General features: G+C 47.8%; 1 protein-coding gene across 3 annotated transcripts in view; it reads left to right on the forward strand.

Annotated features, from left to right (window-relative positions):
• ZFAT (zinc finger and AT-hook domain containing) overlaps positions 1–23,533 on the forward strand; it is a 119,280-nt gene that overhangs the window by 63,535 nt on the left and 32,212 nt on the right. For all 3 annotated transcript variants that reach the window (XM_077932724.1, XM_077932723.1, XM_028736110.2), the window contains 4 exons: positions 1,347–1,579; positions 15,815–15,902; positions 17,997–18,146; positions 22,285–22,458. In XM_077932724.1, the coding sequence (XP_077788850.1) occupies positions 1,347–1,579; positions 15,815–15,902; positions 17,997–18,146; positions 22,285–22,458 (645 nt within the window). The remainder of the gene's footprint in view (positions 1–1,346; positions 1,580–15,814; positions 15,903–17,996; positions 18,147–22,284; positions 22,459–23,533) is intronic.

Here is a 23,533-nt window from a genome sequence, read left to right on the forward strand (position 1 = left end):
ACACGAGTGGGCAGCACAGTTCGGCAGCGGCTTGTGGGCCAGTCAAACGACCTCTGCAGGCTGCTTCCAGCCCATGGACCTTAGGTTGCTGACCCCTGGGCTAGAGCTTGGTGGCCATGCATAGGCTACATCCCAGCTTGATGTTTCACTCACAATCCCTGGACAAGTGACATTGGCAAGTAGGAAGGGGCTATGCCAATATGTATGAAAAGAGGTATTCTCTACCTGTGGAGTAAACTATAAGAGACACAGCTTAACACAGTGTCTTTATGTAATTTAATACAGATTCTCAAACCTTTATTGGCATATGTACAAGATTCCAGTAGCGTTCAGTACAAAAAACAACAACACTCATTAAAAAAAAACACCAAGCCCTGCATCTAACACTTAGATTAGTGTTGTACAGCATTCACAAATCCTTATTGCATGTTGCGGATACCTGGCTACTATCTCTATCCCATCCCTATCCTGGGTAAACATAAGGAAGGCTACCTTGCATTCGTCTGAATTCCAGTCCCTACAAGCAACCAACTGATTAATAAACTTAGGTCGAATTGCCTGGTAACAGGGGCAGAACAAAAGGACATGCCTGGCTGATAATTGAATACAGAGCCCTTCTGGATCAGGCCAAAGTCCCAGCTGGTCCAGCATCCTGTTCTCACAGTGGCCAACGAGATGCCTCTGTAAATCCTTCAAACAGGACCTGAGCACAAGAACTTGCAGTTGCCAGCAGCTGGTACTCAGAAGCATATTGCCTCCAACTGTGGAGCTAGAACATAGGCATCTTGGCTAGCTGCCATCAAAAGACTTAACATCCGTGAATTTTGTCCAGTGCTCTTTTAAAGCCATCACAAGTTGACGGCCATCAGTTTAGCAACAGAACATTGCGGTACGTCTGGGTTGTGCAAGGATTCTGGTTTCGTTGTGGGCTCAAGTTGCTAACTAGCTTCTAAGTCGTTTATCATAAGCGTAAACTACTATTTTACTCGATCCAAGCTAAGTAGAGGCAGAAATGATGGTGCATACTTTTTGCCGTGACATGGGCACACTTCTTCAGCCATTAGATTCACAAATTAACTTCATGGGTCACCCTGTTTCAAAGCCTCAGGATTTTGCAGCCGTTCGCATTTGAACCATCGGCCTCATCACAAAACACAGAAGCCTGTCCCAATTATGATTCCCGCCCCTCTCTGTTCTAAAAACCATCACTGCTACTCAAGATGGAGTCGGGATTTGAGCCTCTGCTTAACTTCATCTAGCGTTTTGTTCATTACACAAGGCTTGAATGGAACACTCTTGAATGCATCTCATTTACTCTCTTTCATGCTTTAAATTGTTCTTTCCAGGCAAGTTGTTTTGGTACCAGGTGCATTACGACATGCATGTCCGCACTCATACGCGAGAGCACCTCTACTACTGCTCTCAGTGCAGCTACTCATCCATCACCAAAAACTGCCTTAAACGACACGTCATCCAGAAGCACAGTAACATTTTGCTGAAATGTCCCACAGAAGACTGCGATTATTCCACCCCAGATAAATACAAACTCCAGGCCCATCTGAAAGTGCACACGGAGTTGGTAAGTCTGAATCCTGGGCAGTTTTTGTTTTCTTTTTTTTAAAGGGAGAGAGTTTCTGTACAGGGAGAGAGTTTCAATCCATGAAAATGACCCCATTGTTTCCCACTGTACATTTTTCCTTTTTTCAGAACACAGGTACATTTCTGATGTTTCTCGGCTGCCTAGCTCTTTCCTGCTTATTACTGTACTGCCTTGTTTGTGAAACAAAACATATGTTTCTCTATGGTTTGCACTGTCCACGCAAAGCCCCATTTTAGGCACAAGAAAGTCTGAATTTTGACAGGGTTAAAGGTAAAGGTACCCCTGCCCGTACGGGCCAGTCTTGCCAGACTCTAGGGTTGTGCGCTCATCTCACTCTATAGGCCGGGAGCCAGTGCTGTCCGCAGACACTTCCGGGTCACGTGGCCAGCGTGACATCGCTGCTCTGGCAAGCCAGCGCAGCACACGGAACACCGTTTACCTTCCCGCTAGTAAGCGGTCCCTATTTATCTACTTGCACCCGAAGGTGCTTTCAAACTGCTAGGTTGGCAGGTGCTGGGACCGAACGACAGGAGCGCACCCCGCCGCAGGGATGCGAACCGCCGACCTTTCGATCGGCAAGTCCTAGGTGCTGAGGCTTTAACCCACAGCGCCACCTGCGTCCCTTTTGACAGGGTTATTGCATGTTAAAGAGCAAAAGACGGTCCTTAGAACGTGGCATTGTATGGGCAGTGTTATGCATGTGCAACCCTTACAATGCCAATTCCCCACCAAGTTATCTATGTACTCTGAGCAATTATGTAAGGGAAACGTGTTTGCATTGGCTTGCTTTGCCAAGAAGTATGCAGAGCCTTACCAGGACGCGGGTGGCGCTGTGGGTTAAACCACAGAGCCTAGGGCTTGCCGATCAGAGGGTTGGCGGTTCGAATCCCCGCGACGGGGTGAGCTCCGTTGCTCGGTCCCTGCTCCTGCCAACCTAGCAGTTCGAAAGCACAAAGTGCAAGTAGATAAATAGATACTGCTCCGGCGGGAAGGTAAACGGCGTTTCTGTGCTCTGCTTTGGTTCCCCAGAAGTGGCTTAGTCAAGCTGTACGCTGGCTCCCTCAGACAATAAAGCGAGATGAGCGCCGCAACCCCAGAGTCGTCTGCGACTGGACCTAATGGTCAGGGGTCCCTTTATCCTTTACCTTTATGCAGAGCCTTAGAGACCTTATGGTACACTGCCTTTTCACTTTCAGATCCCTCCCTTTTGAGAGTCAAACTTATATTTTGGAGCTGGGGTGAACCCAGTTTGGGACTTTTTTATTCTGCTTTAACTGCAGGCTTTACGTTTTATGAGCTGACACTCAAGGCCTTGGAATACAGGAGATTAGAAAGTCAACAGTTAAGCCTCATCAACTAGGGCCCTCATGATTCCACCTTCTGAGCAGCTTTGGGAATTACAATTTCAGAAGAGCAAGAGGAAATTTTCTCAACATTCTTTCTTCTTTGCTTCCAGGCTGTGTTTGTACATTTTTCTTAAAAGCACGAGTTAAACGTGATACACCTTATGTTTTCAGATCTCTTTTATGCTGACAGGAGGTGGGCCATGGGCCAATATCTCCAGCAGTTAGAATTTCTTATTAGGGGGGAAAAAATAGGTGAAGAACAGAATCGTTCACCTCCTACTCTGACTAACTGCTGTGGTTTCAGAAGCCGCAGGATGGCTTTTCAGAAGGCAGCGAGGGACTCAAAGCCAAAGGAAGGGATCCGTCTATAAATACACACCGCCTCATTAGTATCATTTCACTTGAGCAAGAGGACAATTTTCCCTTTAAATTTGTTTTTCAGAGAAAACCTGTGGTTGTTTTTAAGGTCATTTTTCTTGACCTCTGTTTGCAACATTTGATTTCGCACAAGGTGCTAGGCCCCCCACGAGCGTTCGTGTGCATCAGAAAGTTACCCACAGCTTGTACGCGATTTAATAATCTAGCACATTGACTGAAAATAGCAGGGAAGATTTCTGCAACTGCCCCGAGGGAGAGGAGGGAGAGAAGACTGCCGCCAAACATCTGTTACTAGGAATGATGGTTGCTGCCTTTTTCGCACCAGGTTTTCTCTTCTGCCTACCCTTAGGCCCCACTGAAAAAGCAACAGTTGTGTTTATGGCAGGGTCCGTCACACATCATTTTGGCCCTGCCAAATCTAGTATCTCGTGACAGCAAGGAGATATGGTAACAGGCTTTGCCTTTAAGGCCACAGGTTCCCCCACCCTTGCCTTAAACGAGGACACATTTTTATGGTGTGAGTTTTTTTGTGACAAGTGCATTAGATGTAGCTGTTAAAGTAGTAGACCCACGACTACAAATGCTTATGCTTCCGTCAGATTGTTAAAGGACTCCTTTGTCATTGTCACCGCATTAGGCTAAGCACAGCTACTCTTCTAGGCAAGTTGTTCCTAGCAATTGTGTCAGCAGGTGCCCCCCTCCATAAGGAGGAAGGAAGCATTGCATCCTCCTCCTTCTTTTACCTCTGCAATCACTTGTAGCTGAGTAAGATTGTCTTCCATAAACACGGCTTTAACAATGAGTCTGTAAGTGACCGCCGAGGCCAATTCTGGATCCACACATTCTTCCACAGTGGGGACATAAGTTTCCGGGCGGGAGTTGATAACAGTGTAGATTTGCCAAGCGTGCCTTCCTCTTAGCACGTTTCTCCCTTGCGTCCTGAGTTCGAGCGTCTTCAAAGCCCATGACACCTTTGATAAAGGCTGCTCTCCAACTGGAGCACTCACAGGCCAGTGTTTTCCCAATTGTTGGTGTTTAAACTACATTTTTTTAAAGATTTGCCTTGAGAGAGTCTTTAAACCTCTTTTGTTGACTGCCAGCATCACGCTTTCCATTTTTAAGTTTGGAATAGAGTAGCTGCTTTGGAAGAGGATAGTCAGGCAACTGCACAACATGACCAGTCCAATGAAGTTGATGAGGAGGAAGGAAGCATTGCATGTGATCTCCTGCCAACCCACCTGCTTTTGGCTGGCATGAACCATCAAGCTGTGCATCCACTTTCATAAGGAGCGTGTTGCTTTCCCTTGAAACGTATAGATTTATAGGCCCTGGTCCAGAGATGCTTTTTAAAGGCACCCTAGGGTTTTCCCCCTTTTGGAGCTAAATCATTTGTACTCTATCTCTCTGGGTGGGAAATCATAGTCCAGCTGCACGCCAAGACCCCAGGTGTCAGGTAACAGAAATTCTCCATGGGGTCACTACCTAACGCAGTATAAGGCTAGGAATTGGAATGGGGGAAATGATACAAGCTTTGATGGACTCGCATATTGTGCCGGGGTTATATTCCAGGGATGGCGAGTGTATGCAAAAACGTGTATAGTCATTCCATCCCCTTGAAACCACCCCCACTTGAGCGACCTTACCTTCCGGAGCCAATGTACTAAACAATGTACTAAACTCCGCCTGCCTTACGGGGCTCTGGGAGGTTCTCACGAGATTTTGAAGGGCTGCCCGAGTTCCTGCAAGATCTCACCAGAGCCTGGTAAGCAAGGCAGAGAGATTTCTGAAACTTAGGTCCCCGGCTGTTGTTGGACTACAACTCCCATCATCCCTGACCACTGGGTCTGCTAGCTAGGGATGATGAGAGCTTGATCCCAGTTTGAGAAACAATGCCTTAAAATCTCTTTCCGCTTCAGGAAAAACCCGGTGCCGAAAGAGCTTTCAAGCTCTCCACCTTCTGCATGTTTAATTTGTGCGATATCAACGGCCTGAAGTTGAAATAGCGGAAGTTGGACGGGTGTGAATTGCAAGTCCACAGTAATGCGTTTTTTTGACTGACAGAGGGATGAAAAAGACAGCCAAGAGAATCATGTCACAGTGATTCTTGGACTGTACCATTCAGTCTGCAGTTCATGGCAAGGAATTAATGTTTGACTCATCCACCTTACTAAAAAGCTCTGTGCCCAAAGATGACTGACATGCCAGGGAAAATGTTCTCCCTGACATGCCAGCTTGGTGTGCTCTAGGTGGTGGCTTTGTTTGTTTTAAATGCGAGAGGGCGTTCAAGCATGATGTTCCTCTGCTTGCTTTCTGGAGTAGTACAGCTCAGCAATACATTCTCTCTGCCATTCTCCTGATAGCATGTGTTTAGCTCCAAAGTCAGCTTCTGATGGTCCATTCCTTTGCTTTGAAATTGCAATGTGGGGAGGAAGGTAGAAAATGGCTGCTTGCATGGAAAGAGGACCTGAAAGCACCTTTCAGCCTGAAGCTTAAGTGGGCTATGTTTTAAAATCAGTTCTTAATGCGAATGCAAGACCTGCTACAACTGCAGGGCAGATGCGGTTTGTCTTCCAATCCTTTCATGCATTAACAGAATCCGTGACACACAGAGAAGTTCAGACGTGTTTGTTTCACAGGGCAGGTGCAAGAGGTTGCACTGTTTGAGTCACTGCCACTCCCGTTCATCATTGTCCTCTCCCCGTTCACCCACCTAACCACTGCCTCTGTTCGCCTTCCACATCCTCCTTGGCTCACCCTAGGAAAGGACAAGGGGGTCTTTCTTCAGAGTGAGGCATTCTGGCCGAGGTGCTACAAGACTACAAGAATGGATGGCGGCTAACAGATTGAGGTTGAATCCTGACAAGACAGAAGTACTGTTTTGGGGGGACAGGAGATGGGCAGGTGTGGAGGACTCCCTGGTCTTGAATGGGGTAACTGTGCCCCTGAAGGACCAGGTGCGCAGCCTGGGAGTCATTTTGGACTTGCAGTTGTCTATGGAGGCACAGGTCAATTCTGTATTCAGGGCAGCTGTCTACCAGCTCCATCTGGTACGCAGGCTGAGACCCTACCTGCCCGCAGACTGTCTCGCCAGAGTGGTGCATGCTCTAGTTATTTCTTGCTTGGATTACTGCAATGCGCTCTATGTGGGGCTACCTTTGAAGGTGACCCGGAAACTACAACTAATACAGAATGCGGCAGCTATACTGGTGACTGGGAGCGGCCAACGAGACCAAATAACATCGGTCTTGAAAGACGTACACTGGCTCCCAGTACGTTTCTGAGCACAATTCAAAGTATTGGTGCTGACCTTTAAAGCCCTAAATGGCCTCGGCCCTGTATACCTGAAGGAGTGTCTCCACCCCCATTGTTCTGCCCAGACACTGAGGTCCAGCTCTGAGGGCCTTCTGGCGGTTCCCTCACTGCGAGAAGCCAAGTTACAGGGAACCAGGCAGAGGGCCTTCTTGGTGGTGGCACCCGCCCTGTGGAACACCCTCCCTCCAGATGTCAAAAAAAAAAAACCCAACTACCAGACTTTTAGGAGACATCTGAAGGCAGCCCTGTTTAGGGAAGCTTTTAATATCTAAAGGACTATTGTATTTTAATATTTTGTTGGAAGCCGCCCAGAGTGGCTGGGGAAACCCAGCCAGATGGGCGGGGTATAAATAATAAATTAGTAGTAGTAGTAGTGGTAGTAGTAGTAGTATTAGTATTGTGAGAGAGGACCTCTGTTACCACTATGGCTTTGCTGCAACACCTATAGAGGCTCTATAAACTTTAAAAAAGTTCTAAGTTGAAAGAGCATTTCCAGAAGGGTTAATGCAAATGTTCTCTAAGCCACCTTGCCCAGAATGCCTCCCTCTGAGGAAGGACTTCTTGGCTCTTTCCTAGAGCAAGGTGGGAGAAGGCAGAAATCCTTGCAAAGTGGGGTGAGCAACTGGGGGTGTTGCCTGACAGTTCACTGTCCCCCAAACCGGCTGCCTGAGACAATTGTCTCCGCTTGGCTCATGAAAGAGCCCTTGTTGTAAGGTTGCACATGGAAGTGTTTTGAGAAGCAGAAAAAGCACAAAAGGCCGCAAAACTATTATTAAATTTTGTATGCCACCCTATACCCATAGATCTCAGGGAGGTTCACATCATAAAATTACAATATATATTTGTTGTTGTTTAGTCGTTTAGTCGTGTCCGACTCTTCGTGACCCCATGGACCAGAGCACGCCAGGCACTCCTGTCTTCCACTGCCTCCCGCAGTTTGGTCAGACTCATGCTGGTAGCTTCGAGAACACTGTCCAACCATCTCGTCCTCTGTTGTCCCCTTCTCCTTGTGCCCTCCATCTTTCCCAACATCAGGGTCTTTTCCAGGGAGTCTTCTCTTCTCATGAGGTGGCCAAAGTATTGGTGCCTCAGCTTCAGGATCCGTCCTTCCAGTGAGCACTCAGGGCTGATTTCTTTCAGAATGGATAGGTTTGATCTTCTTGCAGTCCATGGGACTCTCAAGAGTCTCCTCCAGCACCATAATTCAAAAGCATCAATTCTTCGGCGATCACCTCCATACATCACTCCTGGGAAAACCATAGCTTTTACTATACGGACCTTTGTTGGCAATTTTATTTATATAAATAAATATATATATAAAATTGCCAACAAAAGTCCGTGTGTGTGTATATATATATAACACACATAATAAAACTCTTGTTTGCTTCCACATTACAAGAGCTCTTATTGACTTTCTGTCCCTTTCATCGTGCAAGGAGGGAAATGCAGTCAAAAGTGGGCCTAATTAATTGCCACTTTGCGACACATCCCAAGGGTGAGGTAACACATTGTGTGCAGCGCAAGGTGAAATGTGTTGGCAGAAATGTATAGAAAGCCTTGAACAAACATTTCCAGCACTCAGATTAGTTTCCAGCAGCTCGACATTAGCAGGCTTCTCCGTTTCACACTTGTAAGTAACAAAGGGAACAATATTTCGAGCCAGTAGGGAAATAACTGTGGCAACGAGCAGGGAGATGGGACTGGGAGTGCAAGAGAAGAAAACAGAGTTTTAATGGAACGTTTGACACCTCTGGGGGCTTCAATAACAGCTTGGATCCCTGCCAAAGTGAATAAATAGCTCTCACCGTTGTTCGTGCCTGGCCATTGTGCTCTGACACCAAACAGAGGTGTATTTTTGTGTGTTCAAAGGTTTCATCTCCCCTTCTAAGTGGACAAGTATGTCCTCAAATATACCAATAAGCGGTACATTTGGGACACCGAAGTCGGGGTCAGCGCAAGGCAGGGAACCACCCAAGGCAGGTGGTTCTGCATACACACCCTCCCCACGCTTGCTTTTGCGCTAGCAATCTTTCCCCATCCGCCTGTGTCGTTTTGAAGAATGGGATCCTTCCTCAGAACAAGGTATTCCAGGAAAGGTGTCTCAGTGTCAGGGCCCTGTCAGGCGAGGAATCCCCAGAGTGAGGAATTAACTATTGTCAAAAGCACGCTTGCAAGTTATGGAAAGGCAGTTCCGTCAGTCCTACGTCTCCCAGCTACTCCTAGGTGATGGACTCCTAGCTAGGACTCCTAGCTACTACACCTGATGAGGCAGTTGACGCAGCAGGGAGGTCCCGCTATGCACCTTGACTTGTGTATCTCCCCTAACCGAGCTGCACACAAGCAGGCGAGGATTCTGCCACCGTCTGCTCCTCCCATGTCACCCCTCTTCTGGTCCTGGGAGACTGTGCTGGTCCCGGGGGGTTACCGTGCGGCGTGGTCTGTGTCCGGTCTGAGGCTGAAGCGGGGTCCAAGGCAGGGAGTCAGGCATGGTCAGGAACTCTGGCGGAAAGCAGGACAGGGTGCCGGCAGGAACGGGTAACCAACGATGTTGCTCCTACAACCTGGGACTGGGCGGGCTGGCCTTTATCTCCTCTGAGGCATAGGGCGGCCCTGGTCCACAGGTGACTCGCCTCTCCTGGCCTGGTGGCGAGCACTCCTCCTGAGAGAACTTAGTTCCCTCCGCCTCTCTGCCCTGAGCCTCTGCAACTCAGGAGAGGCTGGAGGGTTACTGGACCCAGAGGCAGCCTCACCTTCCCCTGACAGGGCTGGGAGAGGAGCACCTGCAGGCAATGGGTCCTCGATCACCTCCAGAGCCAGAGCGGATTCAGCTGGTGTCTGCTCCTGAGGATCTGGCACAGGTGAGGACCCTTCAGGTTCAAGCCCCTGCCCCGGCTCAGCTGGCCCTGGAGGCGGGGACTCCTGTGCAGGCTGGGATTCCTCAGGTTCAGCCTCTGAATCCAATTCCCAGGCCATCACAGGAGACAATGGAGCAGAAGAGGTGGAGGCAGGAGGAGGAGGAAGTGTGGAAGCCCTTGATTCTACACCAGCCAGTCCCTGGCATCCAGGGGCGTGCATGCACCACCAACTCGTCGTTCTTTTTGAGTTTAGTTGAAATTTTAAACTTTCAATGAACTGCTTTTAAAAGGAAGTTCTTGCCAGAACGGCCAGACAGCAGGAGGTTCAAGTTTCTTCCACCACCTGAGTTTGCCTAATGGAAGTGCCTGCCCTGACCGAGGCGATCAACCAACTGTTTCAGTTCTGTAAAGCAAGCAGAGGCTCATATTATGGGGTGTTCCTTTCTAGAGAGGAGAAAACTTTTCCCGCAAATAGAAAACTCGCGTGTCAAAGTCCTAGCTTTTTAAGGAACTGAGGTTCCTGCTTTGTGAACCTGACATCTAACATTTCCTTCAAAGTGGTGATTTTCTGTGCAGGGATAGATCCTGCGTTATACCCCCAACCCCCCAAAAAAACCTAAAAGTGTTGGACAAGAATGAAGAGTTTGCTTTTTAAAGCCGGTGCCAAATTAATGCAGATTCACCAGGTGAGCATATTTGCTGATGCACAGCCGCGACTGATGGCGACTCTGCCACTGGAGTATTATAAGGGTGCATCTCTGTGTAAAGTTGTGTAACACATTGTACCATGACAGACAACTATCCGAAGCCACCTTTCGTGTGACTTGGGCTTGTTGTTGTTTCTCAGACCCTCTGCCGCCTGTGCCCTTTGTTGTTGTTGTTGTTTAGTTGTTTAGTCTTGTCCGACTCTTCGTGACCCCATGGACCAGAGCACGCCAGGCATTCCTGTCTTCCATGGTCAAACTCATGCTGGTAGCTTCGATAACACTGTCCAACCATCTCATCTTCTGTTGTCCCCTTCTCCTTGTACCCTCCATCTTTCCCAACATCAGGGTCTTTTCCAGGGAGTCTTCTCTTCTCATGAGGTGGCCAAAGTATTGGAGCCTCAGCTTCAGGATCTGTCCTTCCAGTGAGCACTCAGGGTTGGTTTCCTTCAGAATGGAGAGGTTTGATCTTCCTGCAGTCCATGGGACTCTCAAGAGTCTCCTCCAGCACCATAATTCAAAAGCATCAATTTTTCGGCGATCAGCCTTCTTTATGGTCCAGCTCTCACTTCCATACATCACTACACCTGTGCCCTAAAGGAAGTAATAAAGTTTGCCCAGTTCTTTTCGTTTGCAACACACTGCTATCCATTGTCAGTAGCTGTGGCAGTCTAAAAGTATGTTGCTTTTGTTCACGCCCTTCAGAAAGTCTTGAAAGACATTTCCGAAAGGCGAAATTCTGTAAAGCAGGCCATATACCGCTCTCTTCCTTGCCGAGGGAAAAGGCAAGTGCCAAGAATGTGACAGGGAGTTATTGGAAAGGGACCCCACCTGAGTCCTTGAGAAGCGGCTCTGTCACCACATATGACAAGGTCACTCTGAGAAGCCCCTGTTCTGCGTTGGAGGCTTTCTTTGGGATTCCCTGCTTATGACCTGGGCGGGCTCAGGCAGGCAGAATTTTGAACGAAGAAAATCATACGGGCCGGCTGGAAGAGTGACAGGGTTAACTCTGAAGGATTAGCGTAGCAACATGTTCTCTAGGCAGCGGTGGGAAGATTCTGCAAAAAAACCCCACCAAATGATTGATACTGCTGCTGCTAAGTTTTGGCTGGGAATTCCCTGCGTGAGGTTGAGACAGGTATAGTCTAAGGACGCTGCCGTTGAGAAAAACAGCACATGGGCACATCTAAGCAAAACAGTCTTTTTTTTTTGGGGGGGGGGGGGGAGATTGAACTGTGAAAATGGTAGCATTTAAACTATTCTTTCTTTTTTTAAAAAAAAACTGGATGCCTTTTGGTTGAGCATGCAGCCACAGAGGCAAGGAGATGCTCTCCAGTGCAGGAAACAGTCCTGCAGATAGGAAGGAAATTATCATAAAATTGTGCACCCAACTCTCAAACCTGAGAGCTGCTCCAGAAGGACACCATGTTTGTTGGAACAGCTAAAAAATAAATAAATCAAGGCCCGTTCTCGTGTTGCCGCCCTCCAGACCTCTTGAGGAGGGAGGCCCACGAAGAAGGACACCAGATGATGATTTGAAATATTTTAACATAGAATTATAACCACCACCCATGTGGAGCTGTGCCACAAGCAGCCATTCAAACAGATGTGTAAATTGAGCTTTTGTTTTGCCTTAACCGCTAGAACGATGCACTAGATGCAACAGCACAGACCACTGCTTATAGAATTCCTGTAGCTCAATAGGACAAGGCTGCCTGGTGTATTGTTCTTGTTTTCCTTCTTCCTTTGGGGAAGCTATTCTTCTGATGGAAGCATGGAACGCCTTGGTTTAGAACCAAATGAGGGATGAACTATCCCTGTCAATCCGAACCTCACTAGGGACTTATTCCATGGTGGGGTGATCTTAACACCGCCTACTACCGAGCCATTCCCAATCCACGCTGCTGCAAAAACCCAATAGGGGGCATTACTTGCTGTGTATGTAATCCTGCTTTACACAGACGAGGGTTTGTGTGCAAAACGCCAGCTGTGTGTTGTGGAAAGAACTACAAATACAGAGACACTTTGACAATGATTGGCAGCCAGTCCAGATTTTTTTCGCTCGCCCATGTTAAAGCTCAGCAATGACAGGCAATGAAGTTTAAATGATGGTAGCATCTTCTGCGTTCCCTTTGTGGACACAACTTGCATCCTGTCACTTCTCTGCGAGGCCCGCACGTTTTTGTCTCTGTGCCTCGCTTGGCATTTTGCTTTTCCAGGAAGCAGATTTTGGCATTTGCAGAAGTGCAGCAGCACGACTCTTCCAGCCTGTTAGGGTTCCCAAGGGCCCTTGCTGAGCTAACTCCATATGCTCAGAATTGAGTTAGAGTCTCAAACTCATCAGCTTGGCTTCAGAATTATTAGCTCTGGAATTATAATATACTTCAGCTTCTGTGTATTTTGTTTTCCGGTTCCTGAACCATCTGGGCCCTGTTGTGCATATATGGTCTCACACACACACACACACACACACACACACAAATAGAAAGAATAGTCTTGGGACTTGGAAGCCATTGCCATTAGCTTCCTTTTGCTCTCTCAGATGACACTGGAATGAAATGGCACAGAACTCAATTCCTTAGTAAAAATTTCCCGAAGAAAGCCATTTCAGTGTAACAGGCCCGTTGTGAGGGAGCTGTCAGCCCTCTGTGACTTATCCACTTCCGAGAGACTCGCAACATCAGACAAGGCAAGAATCCAAAGGCCTGCTAGATTAAGTGGTGTCAACAGCAGCACTGTTGCGCTGAGGAATGCCCAGCACGCAGGCCGAAGGTGGCATGCAATCCATCTTTAAGGACTGTCAACAGATCTTCTCTGTTCACACCTGTACATCAGGGGCACAAAAACCTCAGGCCTGGGACAAAAGGTGACCCTCAAGCCCCCATCTCAAAGCAGTGGCACTTTCCCCAAAAATGCAAATTAAGACTTATCTAATTAGCAGTGGGAAATGCTTGCTGTCCGAATAAGGCTAGGCACTTCCTTTAGAAAGGGCAAAGGTTCCGGGAGCTGATTCAACTGTCCTTGCCACCATTCAGTCCTGTGCATGGCTGCAGCTATGCAAGAACATCCTGCTTAAACCAAGGCTGCTTTCTTTTTTGCTTTGCAGAGGCACCGCGTTAACTGCTCAGAGCAGTGCCAGGACAGACACATAGCCCCAGGGTGCATGCAAAGTTCCAGCTAAAGTTTGAGCTTCTAAGTAACAGCACACAAAGCCAGAGTAAATAGGGCTATTATTTTTTTTTACCTGCCTGTTAAAAGCTTCCAAGGGCAGGCTTGGGAAGAAAAGCCATAATCGGGGCCGCCAAGCTCCATACAATCATAGACGGAGCTTAGGAGCCAGACAGTCAACAGTCCTGGTTAACTCTGCATTATAGCAGGCCACCAGGGAATCAGCTGAGAGGCCATCAACATGGCTAATGCATCCCCTACCACTCTCTGGAAGCCATTTGGCTCCATTAAGTGGCGGGGGTGGACCACTCGAATCAGTCCTACCTCCCTGCGGAGGGGAAGGGTCGCAAAGAAGTCTAGTTGTACCAGGAAGTGATCTAACTGTGGCACTTCTTTTGTTCCACTCGAACTTAGTGTCAGATCACTAAGGTAAACCCCAGATCTAAGGCATGTCCATGGCTGTGTGTAGGGCCAGATTTATTCAGGGACAGCCCCATGGGGGGCATGCTTTCAAGGAGTCCTGAGCAGCCCCTCGTAAAGTCATGTTGGCATGGATGTTAAAATCACCCAGGACCACCAAACTAGGTGTCTCCAGGAGAACATCTGGCACTGCCTGAAGCAGCTCGGGCAGGGAATGCTTGGTGCGGCAGGTACACCGAAAGGAATCTTGTACTGCCCCTATTGCCCACCTTCCGGAACATGCACTCAGAGAACTGTGTCTCTCCAGAAGAACACCTGGTGAAAACCAAGGACTTTTTACGAATCACTGCACCCACACAACCTGCGTCGCTGGTGGACAAGCAGCAGCAAGAACAAGCCCAGCTTCCAGGTCAATTCCTCCACCCACAATCAAGTCATGGATGGCAGTGGTCTTATGAATCACTGGCCTGCCATTGCATTGCTCTAGTAGTGCACCTGGAAGAAATGTTTTAGCCCTGTCCTCACCCTGTTGGAAGGGACGCGGGTGGTGCTGTGGGTTAAACTAGGACTTGCTGATCAGAAGGTCGGTGGTTCGAATCCCCGCGACAGGGTGAGCTCCCGTTGCGTGGTCCCTGCTCCTGCCAACCTAGTAGTTCGAAAGCACAAGTGCAAGTAGATAAATAGGTACCGCTCCGGCAGGAAGGTAAACGGCGTTTCCGTGCAGCGTTTTCCGTTCGCCAGAAGCAGCTTAATCATGCTGGCCACATGACCTGGAAGCTGTAGCCCAGCTCCCTCGGCCAATAAAGCGAGATGAGCGCCGCAACCCCAGAGTCGGCCACGACTAGACCTAATGGTCAGGGGTCCCTTTACCTTTACCACCCTGTTGGACAAGGTTTCTACACCCTTGTGCAAATTACGGTAATTGAAACAAACAATGTAGTTTATTGTACAAAACTCACATATACATGTACAAAACTCACATATACGTACATTAGTAATGGATATGTCCTCCGCTATTTTTAAGCAGCATTTGAACACAGTTTGGTATGGAGTCTACTAGTTTCGAACAGACACTGTTGATTTTCGGATCCCTGTACCACACTTGAATCAGAGCCTGAATGAGCTTCTCCATAGCCGTACAGTCTACAGCACGGAGGCGACTTTTGCATATAGCCCACAAATTATCAGTGGGATTTACGTCCTGGGAATTCCCTGACCAATCAAGTACCTGCATTTGCTGCTCTGTCATGAATTCCTTCACCACTTTCGATGTGTGACAGGGGGCTAGGTCCTTCGCAATATCCCAGTACTGTCAGGATATCTCTTTTCCAGCTCTGGAATAACTCTCTTTTGTAGAACCTCAGTATATTGTGGTGAGCGCATCATTCCTTCTATTGGCTGCAGGCTTCTGACACCATAATGATCAACTGACTTTTCATGTTTGTTTTGAGTACAGGATTACGAGTAAGATAGAAAACATGCTTTGTTTCAATTAATTTGCACAAGGGTGTACGTGCAGAGAATGGTTTTTCCTTTTAAGTAGAGAAGCAATCAAAACCACAGTCTGAAAGTCAGCTCAGGAACCTGCACATGGGCAGGTTATAAACCGAATAAGCAAAATGGGTCCATTCTACCATGCTGATCCCACCTCATTTTTCCTGCCTACGTAGATTGAATCACATATGCAGCTTGTACGTGAGTTGGAGAGGTAGATCACGTTTACAGAGACATACAGGCATGCACGCTTCAAGTCAAAAGCTGTAAATCATTCTGAGATAAACTATTTTGTAACGAAGCCTAATTTTCTGTATTTCCTTTGGTGTACCTCATCATGATAACTGCTCTTGCTCTTCATAACGCCAGTTGAAATTGGCATCCGAGGCTTCCAGTTATCACCTTGTTGGGAGCCATATATTACTCAGCGAGTAATGAGTTTAGCAATCAGCTCAGCAAACTGATAACAGACACTTTCCTCTCTCTCTCTCTCTCTCTCTCTCTCTCTCTCTTTCTTTCCCTTTCCCCCCTTCAAAGGACAAAAAGAGTTATTCCTGCCCTGTGTGCGAGAAATCTTTTACCGAAGACCGACTTATAAAATCACACATAAAGACAAACCACCCAGGTAAGACGAGCCACATTAATGGTCTTAAATGTAGCGTAATAGTGGAGCCGTGCTCCAGACTAAGCAATGGATTTTAGCTGTGTTGTGTATGCTGGTTATCGTATGTGGAAAACAGCGGTCCAGCCCTATAGAGTCCTGATACTACAGGTGGTTCCTTAGTCGGAGCAGCTCATGGTTATTAGTAGCAACAGCAGCAGCAAACTCCTGGTGCCTCGCCTCACCTTGCTTGCCTTATTTTGAACTCTGCTTGGCCCTGGCTCTACACCCAATCTGCATGCTCTAGCCTTTGCCTTGCCTGCCTGGACCATTTCCCTTTGCTTCAGCAGCCAAAAACCAAAGAAGAAGAAGAAGAAGAGTTTGGATTTGATATCCCGCCTTTCACTCCCCTTCAGGAGTCTCAAAGCGGCTAACATTCTCCTTTCCCTTCCTCCCCCACAACAAACACTCTGTGAGGTGAGTGGGGCTGAGAGACTTCAAAGAAGTGGGACTGGCCCAAGGTCACCCAGCAGCTGCATGTGGAGGAGCGGGGAAGCGAACCCGGTTCCCCAGATTACGAGACTACCGCTCTTAACCACTACACCACACTGGCTCTCAAAAACAGACCCCTGCTGACGCTTGGCCAATCCAGAGGCTTCATCCTGCCTGCCAGTAACAGGAGGTGATATTCTCAACCCCTGTTCCCCTTTTAATTGTGAAGAAAGGCCTGACCACTCAATCCAGATTTGGCCCATGAGGTTCTCAGCTTAGGCCCCAAGATCCGTGGCAATGACCCTGCAGGGTCATCTCCATTTGAGTTTTTGAATAATAATAAATTTTATTTATACTCCTCCCTCCCCAGCTGAGACCAGGGCTCAGGGCGACTAACACAATACAACTTAAAAACAAGATTAAAATACAACATTAAAATGCAGCCTCATTTCAGTAGAAACTCAAATCAAAAAACTTTTTGGGGATGAAAACGTCAAATCTTCACTATCCAACTATCCAGACTGGTCCTGCGTGGGCCAGAAAAAGCCAGGGAAGTCCCCAATTAGGAGTTCCATCACAGAAGGAGAAAGGAAAAAAGAAAGGGGGGGGAGGGGATCAAGTTGATTCCAAGCCAAAGGCCAGGCGGAACAACTCTGTCTTACAGGCCCTGCGGAAAGAAATCAGATCCTGCAGGGCCCTGGTCTCATGAGACAGAGCGTTCCACCAGGCCGGAGCCAGTGTTGAAAAGGCCCTGGCTCTGGTTGAGTCTAATCTAACTTCCTTAGGGTCCGGGACTTCTAGGGTGTTGCTATTTATGGACCTTAAGGTCCTCTGCGAGGCATATCAGGAGAGGCAGTCCCATAGGTTAAGCAGAGGTTAGATGGCCATCTGTCATGGATGCTTTAGTTGAGATCCCTACATTGCGGGGAATTGGACTAGATGACTCTCAGGGTCCCTTCTAACTCTGCAATATACACTCAGCATATGCATCTTTTTAAAAGGCATGCAATTAGCTTGACTATTACACACTCTTGGGACTCAGCAACGTGGTCCCGTCACTTCATTATTTCTAGTTGATTATAGCCTCACATCTGTATTCTCAGGCCTTTTGGTGTTGTTAACGACCTGCCTGCTTGGTTATTTCGGGCTCCCCTGGAAATCCCAGGTGAAACCTTAAGCAAATGTTATGTGCCTCTCAGAGAGCACCGAAGCTAATAAATGTTTGGTTAGCGAAGCTGCCCGGTTCGGTATTGGCCGCCTGAGAGTGCTCCCTGCCAGAAAGGGGGGGAAAACAACCACCCATTTCTGCAGCAATGGCGCAACCAGCCTCTTAATTTGTCACAAAAATAGCAAGTCACCATGGAGGCAACTCAGCACACAAAAGCAATGGCCAGTCCTTGAAAAAGCTGTAAAATAATGAAGCAGTTTCCTTAAGACTGCACAACCCCACTGGAAGGCTGGTTAGGAGAGAGGGAGAAAGAAGAGAAAACAGGGGAAAGGAAGCCCACTGAAAGGATGTGGCAAGGAACAATCTAAATACTGTTTTCTCATTATTGTCATGTGTTTCCCGAAGGTTAAAGCTCCCCCCCCATGTGATTTTTTTCCTCCTCCCTCCCCTCTCTCCAGAGGTTTCCATGAACACCATCTCCGAGATTGTTGGCAGGAGAGTTCAGCTGAAAGGGCTGATAGGAAAGCGAGCCGTGAAATGCCCCTATTGCAATTTTTACTTCATGAAGAATGGATCAGACCTTCAGCGTCACATCTGGGCCCATCAAGGTAACTGCAGTGTAGCTGGCACTTAATCTGTTTAAAAATGGCGATCACTTCCTGACACGCCGATGCTCCGGTTATGGCCCACCTAGACGCATGGAATTCCACCACACAATTTACTAGCATCTGTTTCGGGTGAGGGGTCCTTGAGGTTAGGGACCATGTCATGCAGCTGGTGTTTTCCTCAGAAGGGAAGGCGGTAGCTGGGGGGAAAGGTGTTAATTCACAGCTGCTGTTCATCACCTTGCCGTTGTTGGCATCGGTCTGTCTCGAGACACAATGGAGTTCTCCGGAGATGAAGTCAAACGGCTGTGTTAGCAGCAGCAAAGTGAGCTCCACAGGATGCAAGCCTGGGCAGCATGTAGAGAGTTCCTGGGCTGCCCAGAAGACAACACACACACACACACACACACACACACACACACACACACACACCCTCAGCCTCACTGATGTGGTCCAAAGGTAAGCAAAGCAATACAGTTGGCACAAGCTTGGCTGATTGCAGAGATACATAATTTGGGCGCTTGTTACCAAGCTGATACATAGGAGAATTTTCTAGGAAACTCAGGCCCTTCCAGACCTTCCAGTTCATAGAGCATCCATCCCGATTTGCTTGCAGGCAGATTACCGTACTTTCCCATGTATAAGATGTTATTTTTTCCTTAGAAATTATAGGCAAAAATTGTGGGTAATCTGATACACAGAAAGCAGAGGGGGACGTGCAGTTGGTGGCAGCAGCCAACAGAAGATTGGCAGTGGCGATTGGGCGTATGATTGGTTGCTGTGGCAAGGCCTGCTGATGATTGGCTGTGGCTGCGGCAATTGGGCGGTTGATTTACGTCAGTGGCGAGGTGTGCGTGCAATCGGCTGTGGTTGAATCAAGTGGGCAGGTGGGCTTGTGGCTGCGAGTGTGCAGGCGATTGGTGGCCATGGCGATGCGTGCGATTTGCAGTTGCTGGCAGGTGTTGACCCCCCCCCCCAAAGCTGAACAACTCTAGGCAATCCCCCCCCCTCAATTTTTTTTTGTTGCAGTCCAAAAAAATAGGGGTCGTCTTATACACGGGAAAATACGGTATGTCGGTTATTTAACAAGCATTCATTCCAATTTGTAGGGCACGTTAGGGAGGTTAGATGACAATGCATCAAAGCAAGTGGCACCCCACGCTTCTCAGTGCATTTTCTCCATCGCTTTGCTTATCACAAAAAGTCCAATCTTTGCAGGTTTGTTGCACATGACTGCCCAATCAGCAACTTGAATTTGCTGGCGCTTTTGAATCGCACCTGAAAATGCAGTGGTCTGGAAGTTCCCTGTGAGGCTCACAGTCCTGGTTCTTCACCCTCGAAGCCCACTTCTGTGGGCATTTGCGTAGAATTGCTGCTTTCCCAGTACTTTCGTCAGCATCAGCTCGTTAAGCCTTCCACCCTTCGGACTGGTTCACACTTCGAGTTGCAGCCAATGTTATTCATACTCAGAGAAGACCCATTGAAATGGACGGACATAACTTAGGGCCGTTAACTTCAGTGGGTATATTTTGAGTAGAACACAACCCAGAATTTCTTAACGCAAGGACCGGCAGCTGAAAATGTAAACCGACTCTGTTCAAAAGTATTGCACTTTGAGGAGGTAGCAGGTGGTGGCCAATTAAGCCGAGATCTATGATGATTCAGGCATGCAAGTCGTCACTTGATGTTGCAGTCATCAGGTGATGAACTTGCATGCATGATCTGCCCCTCAGTCACCATCCAAGGAAAAGTGCTTACTGTAGGTCAGTTTTTCCCAGACTTGGGACTCCAGTTGTTTGTGGACTACAGTCCCCATCATCCATGACCACTGCTCCTGCTAGCTAGGGATGATGGGGGTTGTGTTAGTATTTTCATTCTCCATTGCTGGATCATATGCTCCTATGTTTACTTCTGAGGGAACTGCCTGTGTGAGAAGACACAGCTCACCACTCGTCATGATGCTTTTGTTTTCTTTGCTGTAAATAAAGACTCTGATGCTACATCAATTTATTATTATTATTATTATTATTATTTATTAATAATAATACCCCACCCATCTGGCTGGGTTTCCCCAGCCACTCTGGGCGGCTTCCAACAGAACACTAAAATACAATAACCTATTAAACATTAAAAGCTCCCCTAAACAGGGCTGCCTTCAGATGTCTTCTAAAAGTTTGGTAATTATTTTTCTCTTTGACATCTGGTGGGAGGGCGTTCCACAGGGCAGGTGCCACTACCGAGAAGGCCCTCTGCCTGGTTCCCTGTAACTTCACTTCTCGCAGTGAAGGAACCACCAGAAGGCCCTCGGCGCTGGACCTCAGTGTCTGGGCTGAACGATGGAGGTGGAGACGCTCCTTCAGGCATACTGGACCGAGGCTGTTTAGGGCTTTAAAGGTCAGCATCAACACTTTGAATTGTGCTCGGATATCCGGCACAATCTCGCTTTCGCTGAACTCTGCTAATGCGTGCTCAACATCTACGGATATGGGTCAAAGTGTTTTGCAGGACTGGCCCAGAGGAATGTCCCAATAGGTTGTAGACCAGAAACAGCTGGAGAACCAAGTTTGGAAAACACTGCTGAAGGCAGTGCAGAGAGCACCTTTGCAGCATCACAGATATGGCAACAGGAGAGGGGTGCAACTTTTAAGATTTGCAATATAAACACACTTGGCTAGAATTAAGCCCCATTGGCTAATAAAAGATTCTTCCAGGTGGTACATTTAGCTACAGCACTGGCTGAATAGGTTTTTAACATACCATGAACACCTTTGGTGAATGCATAGTCTTCACCAGGGCAGTGGCATCTGCTAGGACCAATTTAGTTAACGCTGCAATTAAACATCACTTGGAAGGATATTCCATCTGATTTTTTTTTTAAAGGAAAAATAGGCTAGCACATGCCCTGCTGGCATAGGGCTTCTACATTAATTCCCACTGCTAACTTTATTTATTGCATTTCTCATTTATAACATCTTTGACATGATAAATGGCAAGCAGTATATTTCCACCTCGCCCCCCTTTGTTGCTCTAGTACTCCGAAAGCAGAGCTCTGACATAAGTCAGCTTTCTGAAGTCTCCTGCTGCATCTTCTATTGGAGCTACAGCAAAGTCTATGTAAATCAGTTGTTTGTGGCTCATCTAGATCAAAGCTACCCGTTTTAGCGATTTTCTGCCTCAGCAGATAAGTCAAAAGTTATTCCGTAATTAATATTTCGAATCCCTTTTGTTTTTGAATTAATGAATCACAAGTTAGTCCAGCGAGTATTCCTGCCTGATAATATCCACACACAAAAGGGTAAATTAAATTATTACCGTCATCCGTGCAAAGGCTGTTGTTTTCAAGCCTGGATATTCTCAAAGCTCCAGAAATTATTTCCGCATAGAAAAGTAAACTGCTATGACCTAGCTGTGTTTGTGTGTGTACACATAGTGCAGTCTCTCTGCCTCATATATTCCACCATCAATGCAGAAGAAAAGAACTGAAACTCTCCTGCTCCTTTGCATCCGTCATCCCTCTGTGCATTCCCTCCTTTTTATTGCAGCAGCAGCAGCAGCAGCAGCAGCAGCAGCAGCAGCACCCCCTGCCTAGGAATAGGGGAGACTTGCTCATTGCAATCCGCTATAATAATAATGGGACGCGGGTGGGGCTGTGGGTTAAACCACAGAGCCTAGGACTTGCTGATCAGAAGGTTGGCAGTTTGAATCCCCGTGACGGGGTGAGCTCCCGTTGCTCGGTCCCTGCTCCTGCCCACCTAGCAGTTTGAAAGCACGTCAGAGTGCAAGTAGATAAATAGGTACCGCTCCGGTGGGAAGGTAAATGGCATTTCCGTGCAGTGCTCTGGTTCGCGGCTTAGTCATACTGGCCACATGACCCGGAAGCTGTCTGCAGACAAACGCAGGCTCCCTCGGCCAGTAAAGTGAGATGAACCCCAGTGTCGGCCACGACTGGACCTAATGGTCAGGGGTCCCTTTACCTTTACTAACATGAACTCAGGATCCTTGTTCTCTACCAGGGATTTTAGACATTGAAGTAGTCCTAGAACATTGCCTTCAAGTGGCCATTCCTCATATCTCTGCAAAGTTTTTGACCGGTCATCTCCAGACAGTCCTTTCTTCATTTCTGTTCTCTTTTTTTGCACAGGCATCAAGCCATTCAAATGCTCCCTGTGCGAATATGCCACTCGCAGCAAGAGCAACCTGAAAGCTCACATGAACCGCCACAGCACTGAGAAGACCCACCTGTGCGATATGTGCGGGAAGAAGTTCAAATCCAAAGGCACCCTGAAGAGCCACAAGCTCCTCCACACCGCCGATGGCAAGTAGCTCTCTATCAGGGCTGAGACCACCCAAAGCCCTGGTTTGCATCATATTGCTTGTTTGAAATTGCAAGCTAGCAGCGTCTCAGAGCAATGCAGTGGTGCTGAATGGAGTTAGGGTGGCTTGCATAGAAAACCCTATACAAACTTGCGCCGGGGGTGGGGGAGTTCTGCCCCACAGGGCTAATTAGACCTGGCAGGGGTTCAGATTGGGCCTGCAAGGTTATTTCCCCCAAGCCATGCCCACCTGCCCCGCAGCTGATGTGATGTATAACATCAGGTGCAGGGCAAACAGAGTTGTGGCTGCCGATGCACAACTGGAAGTCTTAAAGGGCACTCTTGATTTCCCATTGCACATAGAGAACAAGTGTGCTGGGTTCAGCTGCACTGGGGTCATGGCACAGGGAACTCCACTGGGCTTAAGTTACCACTTATTAGCAGATAGGCAGCGACTCCAGGCCTGTTGGATCTTGCAACCAATCCTGAAGAAGGCAGTAACTTCAAGGCTGCTTGTCAGCTAATAGCTGCTGGCTTCAACCCTCAGCTGATCAGCGGGGCTTCAGAGCGCTTTGCCAAGACCCAAGTGGTGCTCTGAAGTCCCAACCAACAGCATTTGATGCCAAGTAATTGACAAGTCGGTGGTAAGGGAGATAAAGACCTGTGCTACACCATGCCACACAGAAGCCCTGTGCATGGAGTGAATCACTTGGCCCCTTGATATCACAACCTGCCCAATGACGCATCTAAAAAAAACCCCAAAACACCAAGGTGTTAAGATTCCATCTGCTCACACATTGTTACCTCTCACCTTTGTTTCTTTTCCAACACTCTCTAAAGATGCCTAAATGCAAGCAGTGTGTTTTGCACCAAGTTTTATTATATGCATGAAGAATAGAGTTGCATTGCTAGATTAGATCAAAGATTCACCTAGCACTTCCTGTCAACTGGCCAGCCACTTCTATTCTTGGGAGGCTGTTTCTGCATACTCAGCAGTCCCCTGTCCAACATTTTTCTATTCCTTCCTCTTGCCAAGAATGGCACATCAGTACAGAATGAATCTCTGTCCGAGTTTAT

Source organism: Podarcis muralis, chromosome 8 (genome assembly GCF_964188315.1).
Source record: "Podarcis muralis chromosome 8, rPodMur119.hap1.1, whole genome shotgun sequence".
NCBI lineage: Eukaryota > Metazoa > Chordata > Lepidosauria > Squamata > Lacertidae > Podarcis > Podarcis muralis.